This window comes from Quercus suber, unplaced genomic scaffold (assembly GCF_002906115.3).
Source record: "Quercus suber isolate HL8 unplaced genomic scaffold, Cork oak 2.0 scaffold_303, whole genome shotgun sequence".
Lineage (NCBI taxonomy): Eukaryota > Viridiplantae > Streptophyta > Magnoliopsida > Fagales > Fagaceae > Quercus > Quercus suber.
The window spans coordinates 194,468-211,627 of NW_027069759.1; the positions used below are offsets into that span (position 1 = coordinate 194,468).

At 33.4% G+C, this 17,160-nt stretch overlaps 1 protein-coding gene across 1 annotated transcript; it reads left to right on the forward strand.

Annotated features, from left to right (window-relative positions):
- Nucleotides 1-601: 601 nt before the first annotated feature.
- On the forward strand, nucleotides 602-2,682 carry LOC112023913 (uncharacterized). Its single transcript, XM_024056538.2, has one exon. It carries the CDS (start codon nucleotides 740-742, stop codon nucleotides 2,645-2,647), a length of 1,908 nt encoding a protein of 635 aa, XP_023912306.2. The 5' UTR covers nucleotides 602-739; the 3' UTR covers nucleotides 2,648-2,682.
- The last annotated feature ends 14,478 nt before the right edge of the window (nucleotides 2,683-17,160 follow it).

A 17,160-nucleotide genomic window follows, 5' to 3' on the forward strand; every position in this document is an offset into this window, starting at 1 on the left:
ATATCTAAAATATATATATATATATATATTTGTAGACATAGAACAAATAATTTGATTAATCAAAATTTTTTTATAGGGATTAGTCAAATTTATTATTATTATTATTATTATTATTATTATTTGTAAAGTGAAATTAAACATTATTCATATTATTTACCTTACATTTTTTCTAAAACATTTTCATAACACTTTCATAATAAATTAGAAGTAGTAAATTGTTATTAGTTCTAATTTAAATTCATAACCTAAATTACTTTTTTACTTAATTATAACAACTAATAACAATTTGTCACTTAAGTATTATTGTAAACATATTGCTTACGAATGATTTTATTATTATTATTATTAATTTATTATTATTATTATTTTTTGAGAAATGCTAATACACAAACAATTTTACAATATTTCTACAAAGTGTTAATATAGCTAACTTTTTATTATCAGATCAAAACACCAATTAATTTTTGATATAAACAAAAATTAAACTTCAAATATTTTATTCAAGCATAAAAGAACACTTTACCAGACCTCCCCGAAATTTACAATAACACTTTTTTTTATTTCCTAATAACCAATCCGGTTTATAAAATTTTATGTAATAAAGTTTGTATCTCTGCTGGAATGTTCGTTATTATTTCATTCTAGGCTCACTCCCAAAACCCTGATATATCTTCCTCACCCAAACCAATTGCTGTTGTTTCAGTCAGTGAGTGAGTCCCAGAGATTAGAGATAAGAGAAATGGGGGGTCCTGAAGAAGAGGAAGAAGCGCTGCGTCTGAAAAGCATAGCAGAGACGAAATACAAGAAGTCGAACCTGAAGTCCGCCCTCAAGTACGCGAAGCGAGCCCTTCGGCTAGCCCCCAACCTGGATGGGCTCTCGGAGATGGTCACATCCTTCAAGATCCTCCGCTCCCCTGATTCTGATTGGTACACCATCCTCCAGGTAGAACCTTTTGCTCACATTAACACCATTAAAAAACAGTACAAAAAACTTGCCTTGCTTCTTCACCCTGACAAGAACCCTTATGCCGGCTCCGAAGAGGCCTTTAAGCTCGTCGGCGACGCCTTTCGGTTCTTGTCCGATAAGATTCGTAGGAAAGAGTATGATATGAAGCTTAGGATTAGGATTCAGGATGACAATGTCAATGTCAATGCTGCTGCTCCTGCAGTTCTGGACACTTTCTGGACCGCTTGTTCCACGTGCCGTTTGTTGCACAAGTTTGAGAAAAAGTATTTGGGTCATAGTTTGGTGTGTCCTAGTTGTAGGAAGAGCTTTTTGGCTGTGCAGGTTGAGACCAATGATGGCGATGATGCTGTGGAGGAAACTAGGGTTCGGAGTGAGAGGTTGAGGAAGAGAAATTTGGGTCTTGTCAGGAGTTTTGAGCAGTTGGGTTCTAATCGGAAAATGGGTAGTGTTGAGAATTTGACAAGTGTCTGTGGTGTGAAGGGAAAAAGGGGTAGTGGTGTGAATTTGGGAAGTGTGAATGTTAAGGGGGGATTGCACGGAGGTGGCGGAGTGACAAGTGGGGAATTGGAAAGGGAAGAGGATGATGATGAGGATGGTGATGGTGATGGTGATGATAGAGGTATATGGAGTGGTGGGAGATTGAGGAATTCGGGTTTGAAGAGAATGAGGACTGTTGGGGATGTGTTAGAGAGGTCAATGCCGAAGAGGGCGAAAACTGGGGAGGAAATGATGACATTGGCGGAGATGCAGTTGGAAGCAAAGCAAAAGGCACATCAAGAGAGGATGAAATTGAAGTCAAAGGAAAAGGAGAAGAATGAAAGAGAAAAGAGGAAGGAGAAGGAGAGGCATGGAGATTTGAAGAAGAGTAGGGATTCTAAACGTGGAGATTTAGAAATTGAGAGGCACAGGAAGAAGGGCGTGGGCTTGGAAATTGAAAGGCGCAAGGATTCTAGAAGTGGGGATTTGGAGATTATGTCAGTGGAGGATTCAGACTATTATGATTTTGATAAGGATAGAGTAGAGAAAAGTTTTAAGAGAGGGCAAGTGTGGGCTATCTATGATGATGATGATGGAATGCCGAGGCATTATGGTTTGATAGATGAAGTTGTTTCGGTCAATCCTTTTGAGGTGATGATGAGTTGGTTGGATTTTCAAAGTAATGGGGATGAGGGGCTTATAATTTGGGAGAAAATGGGATTTCATATTTCTTGTGGAAGATTTAAGGTTGCTAGGAAGACTTCCATTAACTCAGTGAATGTCTTTTCACATATTGTGGATTGTGAACGAGCAGCAAGGGAGGTTTATAGAATTTATCCGAGGAAGGGCTCAGTGTGGGCACTTTATAACGATGCTGCTGTTGATGCAGAAGGAAGAAACCTCTCTGCTAAAGATAAGCGGTGCTATGACATAGTTGTATTTTTGACTAATTTCAGTGAGATTCATGGTTTAAGCATGGCATATCTTGAGAAGGTTGATGGGTTCAAGACGGTGTTTAAGAGAAGGGAGATTGGTTCTCATGCTATTAGATGTCTTGAAGGAGATGATGTTCGGTTGTTTTCACATCAGATTCCAGCAAGGAAGCTTTCTGGGAATGAGGCTCCAGAGCTTTTGAAAGATTGTTGGGAACTTGATCCTGCTTCACTTCCTTCAGATTTGCTTAGTATTGATTGGCGGAGGTAATTCTGGTAATGAGTGCTCTGTGTATAGCTTTTCATCAATTTTTGACTAATTTCAGTGAGATTCATGGTTTAAGCATGGCATATCTTGAGAAGGTTGATGGGTTCAAGACGGTGTTTAAGAGAAGGGAGATTGGTTCTCATGCTATTAGATGTCTTGAAGGAGATGATGTTCGGTTGTTTTCACATCAGATTCCAGCAAGGAAGCTTTCTGGGAATGAGGCTCCAGAGCTTTTGAAAGATTGTTGGGAACTTGATCCTGCTTCACTTCCTTCAGATTTGCTTAGTATTGATTGGCGGAGGTAATTCTGGTAATGAGTGCTCTGTGTATAGCTTTTCATCAATTAGGGGTTGAAGTATGTTAATGTACATCAAGCACCCTTATGAGCTAATGACTATTCTCAGTCACCCTTTGTGACCTCTGTAGCAAATGAGGGTACTTCACCTTAACATAATGCAGTCAGTTTATAACTACATTATCTTGTCTTTAATATCCTACATAAACAGAATCATGAGGTCAATGTGCTTCAGATAGTTTAAGTTCTCCACAAATTACAATCTTTGTTTATTAATTTTGATGTGTGGGGATGATCGGATGGGTTGTGTTCTTGAGTCCATATCAGGTAATGGGGCACTTGCACCTACATTCTGCATTGCATATGCTTACTGTTAATGCTACTAGTTATTCATGCAATTCTGAACACTTCAAACTGTATAAGATTGTTAAAATTGGTATAAAGCAGTCACTTCAAGCCCTAAATTTCAGTCAATAGAAAAGCACACTAACAAATTCTATTAATTGAGGAAGAAAACAAACATAAGTGAGAAAAATTGCGCAGAATTGTCTGATAGGCTTCTATAATTTAGTCTCGTGATCATTATAACAGTATTGTAAAATAAGTGGATGTTATTGTTTACATAATGTGAGCTAGAAACTGCATTTGTCAAAATCGCAACCATTCCTCTCCTATTTATTTATTTTTAATAAGTATTCCTAACCTATTTATTATCGAGTCCTTCCAAATCTATACTAACAATCTTCAAATAAAGTGTTTTAACCCTGCAGATTGATTAAAATTAGGCTGTTTAATGATTTTGGACTAGTTGGTTATACCTTTTTTATTTTTGTTTTGTTTTGTTTTGTTTTCCTGGGGGAGAGGAGGAGCAAGTTTCCCTATTCTAATAATTCTATGCTTTTTGTCAATGGTCCTCAAGAAAAAGGACTACTAATTAGTTGTTGTATCTTATGTATTGTATTTATAATTTCCTAATATCGAGGTCTCCTCAGTGATTGGTTTTGCACAACTTCATCTTTGATATGTCTAGTTGCTATGCTTGAAAAGCCAGTATTGAGTGTGAAATTTATATGCAACTTGTACATGATTGGGTTTACTAGTTGCATGGTAGCATTTTTCTAGTGTGTATTTTGGGGGGAAGGTTGGAGTCGTTATAAACCTGCTTGTGTTTGAATACTGCTTGCATAATCAACACTATAAGAATGACACTATGGGAGCAGGGGAAGGTTGGAGTCCCTGAAGCATTTTTAAATACTTCAGTAGAATCATCTTTGATAAGTCAAGGAGCAGGGGATGGGAGAACTTGGAATGTTCGTTTTAATTGAGATCCTAATGATTGGGAGGCTGCTGTGGTGGTTGATTTCTTTCGATTCTTGGCAGCCAATTTACCTTCAGGGACTGTTGGTGATCGGTTGAGATGGAAGTTGACCAAAAACAGGGATTTTACTATCCGTTCATATTATCATAAGTTACATGGCCCTTCTTCTGTTGTTTTTCCTTGGAAAGGTATTTGGAAAGTTAAGGCTCTCTGGCGCGTTTCTTTCTTTCTTTGGACAGCCATGGGATAAGATCCTCACGGGTGATAACTTGCGGCTTAGAGGCTTTGATTTTGTTGACTGGTGTATTATGTGTCGTTACTGTGGTGAGACAGTGGATCATTTGTTGTTACATTGTGGAAAGACTTATCGGCTGTGGTGCTTTGTCTTTAAGATTTTTGGGATTTCTTAGGTTTCCTCATTTACGGTGTCAGATTTTCTTTTTAGTTGGTGGAATTGGTTGGGGAAGCATTCATCTTACATTTGGTACTTAGTTCCATTGTGTTTGATGTGGTGTATTTGGAAGGAACGCAATTGACAGACATTTGAGAATTTGGATAGATCTGAGGACCAAATGCATGCTTTCTTTTCTGGTTCTCTGTTTGATTGGGCTAGGGCTTGGGGACTCATATCTAGTGACTCTCTTCCTCTTTTCCTTAGCTCTCTTTCTTTGTAATTTAAGTTTTTTATGTCTTTGCTTTTTCTTCCTTTTTGTAATTTGCCCTGCTGGTGCTTTTTTTGCATCTAGCAGTTTTTTAATATGTTTTTTCTTACCTATCAAAAAAAAAAAAAAGAAAAAAAAAGAATGACACTATGGATTGCCTGCTATTTATTTTGTACTCCCTTTTAAGTTTTTTTTTTTTTTTTTCCCCTTAGTTTATCATGTGATAAACATTTTTTTTCAAAAATTTAATTGTGCATAATAACAGGTATGTGCTTGTTGAATTTTCATGTCACACGTGTGATGTAGGATAGAACTCATAGAAGCCAATTTTGATGTAGAATCTTTAGGAATTCAGCACTAAATTAGGGTTCTTGAAGGTTCTTAATTAGGGTTGGTGTTTAAGGGTGTAAGCCTAGTTAAGTAATAAAAAAATTTGGATAGTAATTAGTGAATGAGCTTCATAACCTTTAGATGTTAAAAGTTAAAACCATAAATAGAACAAGAAACAAAGCAAGATAAACCCTAGAAATAACTTCTAGTTTCCTACACAAAATCATTCTTAGGTAGGAGAAGGCAATTACACTCTTAAGCTGCTGGAATTTTATTATAGTTAATCTCGCCATCTGTCTATTATTGAATACATAGAATACTCTTGTATAGGCTATTGGCCAACACTACTTCTAGTAGGAATATGATTGCTAAATAACCTTTATCTAGAAAGACTGAGACTCCTAATTATAAAGAGAAGTAATTAAGAACTTTTAAACCAAAATAGAAAAAGGACTCAAAACATAAAATAAGACTCATATGACTCTAGTACAATCCATTCCAGAAAATATGCAGTGACCCAGTTTAGAAAGTATGAAAGAAATCAAGGACTTTTGAATATATTATTACAGAAACATCTTTTTTACAATATTTGTATTGCAATAATGAGAAATGCTTTTAATTAAAAAAAGAAAAGGGAAGAAAAAATAGACTTAGCATCAAACAAGAATGTCTATTTTGTTTTGATACCAATTGGTATGTTAAAAAAAAAAAAAAAAAAAAAGAGTGTATTTCAAAATTTTGGGGCCAAGGTCTTTTCATTGTTGTTATTTATGTGTCTTTCCCTTTATTGTGGCTTTATGGAAGATCCAATGTAAAGGAATATTTTTAGAACTTCAGTGACTTTTTGTGTACGTTATTACAGAAAATTTTTCTTTTTATCATATCTGTATTGCAATGGTGAGAAATGTTCTTAACTTTTTTTTAAAGAAAGAAAAGAAGAGTCTTAGCATCAAACAAGAATATCTATTTTGTTTTTATACCAATTGGTATAATACTTATAGAAAAAAAGTGTATTTTGAAATTTTGGGACTAAGGTCTTTCGTAGTGTTGTGGCTTTAGTGTGGTATTAGAAAGGATGGAAGATCCAATTAAAGGAAAGTTTTTAGAACTTAAAGGACTTTTGTTTATATTTATTACAGAAACATTTTCTTTTATTATATCTGTTAATGATGAGAAATGTTCTTAATTTAAAAATAAAAATAAGGGAAGAAGAAGAAAAAGGAAAAGAAAAGAAGATTCTTTAGCATCAAACAAGAAGTCAAGAATATCTATTTTGTTTTGATGCAAACTCATTCGTTATTTTGATTCTCTATTCTTATTATGGTCATTCTGGATCTTCTTCCAACAGGGTTCATTAAAACCTGTTTCATGGTAATAGCTCTTTGAGGGGATCTAAGAGATTCCAATGGTAATAGCTTTCCATGGAAGAGTCTTTGGTGCACAAAGACTCCAAAGATAGTTGCTCTTTATCTAGACAGAAACAAAGGGAATTTTTTTGACAGGTGAACCCTTGTTAAAAGAGGAATTGTTTTGGTAGATTTGTGTTGCATGTGCAAATAAAGTAGTGCAGCAATGGAACATTTGTTATAATTGTGGAATAGCCTGAGACTTGGTAGTCTTGTCATTTGTTCTTACTATATGTTTGGGGTACGTTGGATGATGCCTAAGAAGGTTGTGTACATCCTCTACTGTTTAACATCATAGGTATTTTGTTTGGATTATAGCCTCGTTATTCTAGCGTGGGCAATATGGAGCGAGAGGATCAATCATACATTTAACGTTGTGCGGTAATCAGTTATGGTGTTGGGAGTCCTGGATTGTGAGATCCTTGTTTGAATGCTCTTGCACTCTTGGTCCTATGGTCTTAATGATATTTGTTTGTTTGTAAATTTTATTGATTCTCTTTCTTTTCAATTTGTAATTCTTTTTATCATCTAATTCTTTAGGAGAACTTTTGTTATACAACTATGCACCTCGTGTGTGTGTGTGTGTATGTATTGTCGGGGTCAAAAACTAACTAACAAAATGAAACGCTAATCAGAATTTGATCATCAAAACTAATTTGTAATGAGTGGAAGATGTATAATCCACATTGGGAGGTTAGAACAAGAATAGAAATTAACAAGAATAGAAATTAAATGGTACGAACTTATTATTGATAAACGGCTTGGAATTAATCTTGCCAAGGATACATCCATCTAAAGGCAAATACAAGTGTTCCTCTAAGCTCCTCTCTCTAAGTTTTTCTGCCCCTTCTATGTATGTTTCTCCTCTCTATTTATACCCCTAAGCCCTCTTATCATTAGTGGACTGTCATAATGTGCGTCAAGAGATACTTGTCCCATCGGGTGTTTCCTCTTCTCTTTTGACGACGAAAATGGATTTTTGGAGTATGAAAAACTATTTAGGCCAGTCATTTAGTAATAAATGCAGTTATACCAGCTAGGAATGTCTAATTAATGCAAAGGTGATTGTTGCTTGTCTTCAGGGTTATTTACCTAGGAACCTTGGGCGGTCCTTATGGGGCTGTGTTTGTTGCCGGCTACTTCATCGGCATCAAGCTCCTAGGCTATCTTTGTCTAAGGGTCATATATTATCTTGCGTCAATTCAGGGATGCAAGCCACTTTTGTTGTCAGACCTTAGTTTATTTATTGGGCCCAGGATCATGGTATGGGTCCATTTCCCTGGACAGTTCTACTCTTTAATGAGTATATGTTCTATGACCCGCGGAGTGTGATTTAGGGTGAGTTTGGTTCAGCTTTTTGTAAAAGTACATAATGAAAAAGTTGAGTTTTTAAAAAGTGCATAATGAAAAAGTGGAGTTTCAAAAAGCTGAGTGTTTGGTAAAAACTGTTAAAAGTGCTTTTTGAAAAAGCTGAGTGTTTGGCTAGTATTTATAAAAGTGGCAGTTTGAGGAATAAATTACCAAAAAGGACAATGTATATATAAGAGCATCTTCAGCAGGTTAGACAAATTTTTGTATTGTTTGGACAATCAACTGTGACATTTACTTTTTGATTATCCACTTTTTTAATCTTTATTTTTTAATCAAATTTATTCTTTTTTAATATTTATTTTTTCTTTTTCTATTCATTCTCAACAATTATATTTTTCAACAAAAAGTGTTACATCTACAATATTTTTTTGCAATACTTTCACAATAATCATAACAAAATTTTATATGGAAAGTTGTTACTAGTTCTAATTTAAACCCACCACTGAAATTATATTTTTACTTATCAATATTAGCTAATTACTTAAAATTTATTGTGAAAATATTGTGAAAATATTATTGTAATATTTTTAAATTGTAATTTCTAATTGTTTGACTTCTTTTATCCATACGTTTACTCTTTTCTTTTTTCCTTTTTTTTTTTTTCTCTTGCATTTTATCCACCACACACGTATACCCAAGGACCTTCATCTTTCTTTTTCCTTTATATTCCAGAGCCTTCTTTCTCTTCATTTACCAAACGTGATTCCAGAGCCTTCCTTTCATGGCTCTCTCATTCTCTGCTCTCTCTCTTTATTTATTTTTTTTTTTTTTACTTGATTCCATAAATTCTCTAGCTCTCTCTGTAATACTTGATTCCATAATCTTGCTTTCTGGTGTCATTATCTTCAAACACACGTAGACACGCATGGAGAGAAAGGAGAAATCGTCTTTGCTCCACCACACCGCCACCGCTGCTCCTCCTATCAGATCGGCTTCTATTTTTTTTTCTTGATCATTTATTGTTCTAATTTTTTTTTTTCTGTTCTTGATCTGCTGTTGTTGTTGTAATTGCACTCACTCCAGCTACTGTTCTTGATCTGCTGTTTTTTTTTTCTGTTTTTTTCGGTTCTTGATCTGCTGTTGTTGTTGTAATTGAAGGGTAATTTTGGTAATTGCACTCACTTCAACGGATACATTATAAACGCCCACTCCAGCTTTTAGTTTATGGACCGAAACATGTCCATAAACTGAAACGCGCATTCCTTTGTAAATGTAAAACGCAGCTTTTGTCAAAAAGTTACGTTTTGTGCTCACCAAACACTGAAGTTGGGCTGGCTTTTTCAAAAAGCCAACTTTTGGGCTCAAAACGCCCAAACAAACGGGCACTTAGGGACCACTCCCCTATATATTCTAACTCTAAGTTATGTTATATTATTCAATATTTTTTATTGGATATGAATGTTAACAAATCTATTGTTAAATTATTTTTTCTTCTTAGACTCTAAATGCTTGCAAAATTTCAAAATAATATGAAATTAATAACTATGTTATCGATCAAATATTTAAATTTCAATTTTTTGTATATAAAATTATGTATAAAAGATGAGATTTTAGATTGAATAATAAATAACATATGATTGTTATGAAACTTGGTATACATGTTAAGAATATAGAAAACATGTAATTAAACGATAGGATTTTTGAAATATTAATCCAATAAAAAGTTATTGTGAAAATGAATTTTTCTATCCCTATATTTTCACCTTATTTCCATTTTGGTCCTCACTTTTTCATTTTTCAGTAGAACTTTCACTCTTGAGAGAAAATAACACGACTCCACCTATTTGTTGGGTTGTGCCAAACAATTTGAAAGGTTGGACTGGGGTCGCGGACTCCATACAGAAAACCCAAGGGCTCCTAAGCTAAAAATAATAATGTCTAGAACCAAAAATCATAGATATAGAAATTCGATTACATGAGGGAAAAGTGTTATACATCTCACAACGCTTATCCAATAAGATAGTACCTTGTTTCAAATTTAATTTTTAAATCTCACAATTTAAATAACAATTGAAATATTTGGCATTTGGTTTTAAAGAAAATATATTATGCGTGCAATGACATGAAACAAAGGTAAAATCTATTCTAGAATGACATGTGAGAATGACATGTACAATCTATCCTAGAATGACACGAGGATGCATGACATATACATAATCTACCATAAGGTGACCTTTTGTGTATATATATTTTGACTAATTTCAGTGAGATTCATGGTTTAAGCATGGCATATCTTGAGAAGGTTGATGGGTTCAAGACGGTGTTTAAGAGAAGGGAGATTGGTTCTCATGCTATTAGATGTCTTGAAGGAGATGATGTTCGGTTGTTTTCACATCAGATTCCAGCAAGGAAGCTTTCTGGGAATGAGGCTCCAGAGCTTTTGAAAGATTGTTGGGAACTTGATCCTGCTTCACTTCCTTCAGATTTGCTTAGTATTGATTGGCGGAGGTAATTCTGGTAATGAGTGCTCTGTGTATAGCTTTTCATCAGTTAGGGGTTGAAGTATGTTAATGTACATCAAGCACCCTTATGAGCTAATGACTATTCTCGGTCACCCTTTGTGACCTCTGTAGCAAATGAGGGTACTTCACCTTAACATAATGCAGTCAGTTGTATAACTACACTATCTTGTCTTTAATATCCTACATAAACAGAATCATGAGGTCAATGTGCTTCAGATAGTTTAAGTTCTCCACAAATTACAATCTTTGTTTATTAATTTTGATGTTTGGGGATGATCGGATGGGTTGTGTTCTTGGGTGCATATCAGGTAATGGGGCACTTGCACCTACATTCTGCATTGCATATGCTTACTGTTAATGCTACTAGTTATTCATGCAATTCTGAACACTTCAAACTGTATAAGATTGTTAAAATTGGTATAAAGCAGTCACTTCAGGCCCTAAATTTCAGTCAATAGAAAAGCACACTAACAAATTCTATTAATTGAGGAAGAAAACAAACATAAGTGAGAAAAGTTGCGCAGAATTGTCTGGTAGGCTTCTATAATTTAGTCTCGTGATCATCATAACAGTATTGTAAAATAAGTGGATGTTATTGTTTACATAATGTGAGCTAGAAACTGCATTTGTCAAAAACGCAACCATTCCTCTCCTATTTATTTATTTTTAATAAGTATTCCTGACCTATTTATTATCGAGTCCTTCCAATTGCATACTAACAATCTTCAAATAAAGTGTTTTAACCCCGCAGATTGATTAAAATTAGGCTGTTTAATGATTTTGGACTAGTTGGTTATACCTTTTTTATTTTTGTTTTGTTTTGTTTTCCTGGGGGAGAGGAGGAGCAAGTTTCCCTATTCTAATAATTCTATGCTTTTTGTCAATGGTCCTCAAGAAAAAGGACTGCTAATTAGTTGTTGTATCTTATATATTGTATTTATAATTTCCTAATATCGAGGTCTCCTCAGTGATTGGTTTTGCACAACTTCATCTTTGATATGTCTAGTTGCTATGCTTGAAAAGCCAGTATTGAGTGTGAAATTTATATGCAACTTGTACATGACTGGGTTTACTAGTTGCATGGTAGCATTTTTCTAGTGTGTATTTTGGGGGGAAGGTTGGAGTCGTTAAAAACCTGCTTGTGTTTAAATACTGCTTGCATAATCAACACTATAAGAATGACACTATGGATTGCCTGCTATTTATTTTGTACTCCCTTTTAAGTATTTTTTTTCCCCTTAGTTTATCATGTGATAAACATTTTTTTTCAAAAATTTAATTGTGCATAATAACAGGTATGTGCTTGTTGAATTTTCATGTCACACGTGTGATGTAGGATAGAACTCATAGAAGCCAATTTTGATGTAGAATCTTTAGGAATTCAGCACTAAATTAGGGTTCTTGATGAAATCTTGAAGGTTCTTGATTAGGGTTGGTGTTTAAGGGTGTAAGCCTAGTTAAGTAATAAAAAAATTTGGATAGTAATTAGTGAATGAGCTTCATAACCTTTAGATGTTAAAAGTTAAAACCATGGATAGAACAAGAAACAAAGCAAGATAAACCCTAGAAATAACTTCTAGTTTCCTACACAAAATCATTCTTAGGTAGGAGAAGGCAATTGCACTCTTAAGCTGCTGGAATTTTATTATAGTTAATCTCGCCATCTGTCTATTATTGAATACATAGAATACTCTTGTATAGGCTATTTGCCAACACTACTTCTAGTAGGAATGTGATTGCTAAACAACCTTTATCTAGAAAGACTGAGACTCCTAATTATAAAGAGAAGTAATTAAGAACTTTTAAACCAAAATAGAAAAAGGACTCAAAACATAAAATAAGACTCATGTGACTCTAGTACAATCCATTCCAGAAAATATGCAGTGACCCAGTTTTGAAAGTATGAAAGAAATCAAGGACTTTTGAATATATTATTACAGAAACATCTTTTTTACAATATTTGTATTGCAATAATGAGAAATGCTTTTAATTAAAAAAAGAAAAGGGAAGAAAAAATAGACTTATCATCAAACAAGAATGTCTATTTTGTTTTGATACCAATTGGTATGTTTAAAAAAAAAAAAGTGTATTTCAAAATTTTGGGGCCAAGGTCTTTTCATTGTTGTTATTTATGTGTCTTTCTCTTTATTGTGGCTTTATGGAAGATCCAATGTAAAGGAATATTTTTAGAACTTCAGTGACCTTTTGTGTACGTTATTACAGGAATTTTTTCTTTTTATCATATCTGTATTGCAATGGTGAGAAATGTTCTTAACTTTTTTTTAAAGAAAGAAAAGAAAAAGAAAAAGAAAGAAAAGAAGAGTCTTAGCATCAAACAAGAATATCTATTTTGTTTTTATACCAATTGGTATAATACTTTTAGAAAAAAAAGTGTATTTTGAAATTTTGGGATTAAGGTCTTTCGTAGTGTTGTGGCTTTAGTGTGGTATTAGAAAGGATGGAAGATCCAATTAAAGGAAAGTTTTTAGAACTTAAAGGACTTTTGTTTATATTTATTACAGAAACATTTTCTTTTATTATATCTGTTAATGATGAGAAATGTTCTTAATTTAAAAATAAAAATAAGGGAAGAAGAAGAAAAAGGAAAAGAAAAGAAGATTCTTTAGCATCAAACAAGAAGTCAAGAATATCTATTTTGTTTTGAGGCAAACTCATTCGTTATTTTGATTCTCTATTCTTATTATGGTCATTCTGGATCTTCTTCCAACAGGGTTCATTAAAACCTGTTTCATGGTAATAGCTCTTTGAGGGGATCTAAGAGATTCCAATGGTAATAGCTTTCCATGGAAGAGTCTTTGGTGCACAAAGACTCCAAAGATAGTTGCTCTTTATCTAGACAGAAACAAAGGGAATTTTTTTGACAGGTGAACCCTTGTTAAAAGAGGAATTGTTTTGGTAGATTTGTGTTGCATGTGCAAATAAAGTAGTGCAGCAATGGAATATTTGTTATAATTGTGGAATAGCCTGAGACTTGGTAGTCTTGTCATTTGTTCTTACTATATGTTTGGGGTACGTTGGATGATGCCTAAGAAGGTTGTGTACATCCTCTACTGTTTAACATCATAGGTATTTTGTTTGGATTATAGCCTCGTTATTCTAGCGTGGGCAATATGGAGCGAGAGGATCAATCATACATTTAACGTTGTGCGGTAATCAGTTATGGCGTTGGGAGTCCTGGATTGTGAGATCCTTGTTTGAATGCTCTTGCACTCTTGGTCCTATGGTCTTAATGATATTTGTTTGTTTGTAAATTTTATTGATTCTCTTTCTTTTCAATTTGTAATTCTTTTTATCATCTAATTATTTAGGAGAACTTTTGTTATACAACTATGCACCTCGTGTGTGTGTGTGTGTGTGTGTGTATTGTCGGGGTCAAAAACTAACTAACAAAATGAAACGCTAATCAGAATTTGATCATCAAAACTAATTTGTAATGAGTGGAAGATGTATAATCCACATTGGGAGGTTAGAACAAGAATAGAAATTAACAAGAATAGAAATTAAATGATACGAACTTATTATTGATAAACGGCTTGGAATTAATCTTGCCAAGGATACATCCATCCAAAGGCAAATACAAGTGTTCCTCTAAACTCTTCTCTCTCTAAGTTTTTCTGCCCCTTCTATGTATGTTTCTCCTCTCTATTTATACCCCTAAGCCCTCTTATCATTAGTGGACTGTCATAATGTGCGTCAAGAGATACTTGTCCCATCAGGTGTTTCCTCCTCTCTTTTGACGATGAAAATGGATTTTTGGGTATGAAAAACTATTTAGGCCAGTCATTTAGTAATAAATGCAGTTGTGTCAGCTAGGAACGTCTAATTAATGCAGAAGTGATTGTTGCTTGTCTTCAGGGTTATTTACCTAGAAACCTCGGACGGTCCTTATGGGGCTGTGTTTGTTGTCGGCTACTTCATCGGCATCAAGCTCCTAGGCTATCTTTGTCTAAGGGTCATATATTATCTTGCATCAATTCAGGGATGCAAGCCACTTTTGTTGTCAGACCTTAGTTTATTCATTGGGCCCAGGATCATGGTACGGGTCCATTTCCCTGGACAGTTCTACTCTTTAATGAGTTTATGTTCTATGACCCGCGGAGTGTGATTTAGGGACCACTCCCCTATATATTCTAAATTATGTTATACCACTCAATATTTTTTATTGGATATGAATGTTAACAAATCTACTGTTAAATTATGTTTTCTTCTTATACTCTAAATGCTTGCAAAATTTCAAAATAATATGAAATTAATAATTATGTCATCGATCAAATATTTAAATTTCAATTTTTTGTATATAAAATTATGCATAAAAGATGAGATTTTAGATTAAATAAAAAATTACATCTGATTGTTATGAAACTTGGTATACATGTTAAGAATATAGAAAACATGTAATTAAATGATAGGATTTTTGAAATATTAATCCAATAAAAAGTTATTGTGAAAATGAATTTTTCTATCCCTATATTTTCACCTTATTTCCATTTTGGTCCTCACTTTTTCATTTTTCAGTAGAACTTTCACTCTTAAGAGAAAATAACACGACTCCACCCATTTGTTGGGTTGTGCCAAACAATTTGAAAGGTTGGACTGAGGTTGCGGACTCCATACAGAAAACCCAAGGGCTCCTAAGCTAAAAAAATAATGTCTAGAACCAAAAATCATAGATTTAGAAATTTGATTACATAAGGGGAAAGTGTTATACATCTCACAACGCTTATCCAATAAGATAGTACCTTGTTTCAAATTTAATTTTTAAATCTCACAATTTAAATAACAATTGAAATATTTGGCATTTGGTTTTAAAGAAAATATATTATGCGTGCAATGACACGAAGCAAAGGTAAAATCTATTCTAGAATGACATGTGAGAATGACACGTACAATCTATCCTAGAATGACACAAGCATGCATGACATATACATAATCTACCATAAGGTGACCTTTTGTGTATATATGGACGTGAACAATTTATTTTAGAAAGTGGGATAAAAAAATATGGCTAAACATGTGATCGCAAAACATTTATTAGGAAAGTGGGCATCAATGAATTTTTCCTTCTTTTAAAGAGAGAGAGAAAAAAAAGTCATGTTTCTTCTTTATCTTGCAATTTTAACATTATTTTTTTTAAAAGACAAGTAACATTAATTTTTTTTTTTAAAAAGAAAAGTCACAGTACGATCCCAAGTTTTTTGGCACAAACTTTTTAAGTGGTAAGTTATGGACATATAATTATTAATTAGAATAATATTATTTTCATATTGAGTCATGTTAGACTATTTGTAAAAAAAAAAAAAAAAAAAAAACAAGAGGTGAACTTTTGCACTTTTTTTTTTTTTTTTTTTGGTAAACAAAAAATGAGTAGAGGGGAGCAACCAGTGTCGCTTCCTTACTTGGACGTGACCATAGTAGCACCCTCTTGCTTCCGGGCGAGAACCCATACTCCCGGTTTGTAAGAAACTCATTTATTATTCTTTGGACCATTTTGTATTCTAGATTTATTGTTTTAAAATTCCAAAGTTAAATTTGATAATAATATCTAACTCATAAATTTGATAATAAGATCTGAAAATTTTAAATTTTGAATATGATATAGATGGTTTGTTTTAGATTATATAACTTATTATTTTGTTTATTTGGATGAATGCAACTTAAAAAAAAAAAGGTTTTAAGTGCTAATATACTTTCCACAATGAATTTCCCTTTCATGTTATCCAATGGGTCTAATGACAATGATATATTGTTTGGGGGTAAATTACACAAACTTTTCTTGAGATTTGAGAGGATACCACTCTACCTTAAATCTTAAAGGGAGTAACACTCCCCTTCATTGAGATATGAAGAAATCAACACATTATTCATTTTGTTAATACAATAATAAGAATATTAAAAAATTTGAAATTATCCCCTCAATGAAACCCTAATCATTGGTTAGTGAAAGGGTTTTATTTTTTATTTTTGGGTGTATGTTATTGTCACCAAACAGTGGTTAGGGTTTAACTGAGGAATTTTTTTCAAAATTTGAAATATTTTGTTACTATTATTAGAGGAATAATTAATATGTTGATTTCTTTAATCTCAAAGGATGAGAGTAGACTATGGAGTATTATTCTCCCAAATCTCAAGGGAACTTTGCATAATTTATCATTTTCTTTTTTTTGGATAATTACAGATTACCTACATGTAATATGGCTCAATTCCAGTTTATTTATTTGTTGTTCAAAAGTTGACACTTTACCTAACTAAGTTAAGTTCCCATAAACTTTACCTCAATCACTTTTTAGAGCTCAATATCCAATGAGCTAGATATTAAGCTCAGCACGAGTGCGTTGATGATACTCCCATTTTTTTTAGGGTAAGGATTTGCCGCAGCAATTCCTGCATAATGGTGATGTGTCAAGCTATTAAATAGACACATGTTTATAAATTTTTCTTCATGTGCTTTGAGATTTGTACAATGTGGCAAGTTATTTACGTGAATTCCACTTTTATTTTATTAAATTTGATATCTGCCGTTGATTTCTTTAAAACAAAATGAATACAATGATCTATGCAAGAATTATTGCAGCCAAATCCTTGCTTTTTTTTTTTAATGGATAAAAAGGGAGCTCATGCATATGGTTGCTACCTCTGCTTAAATGCTAGTAC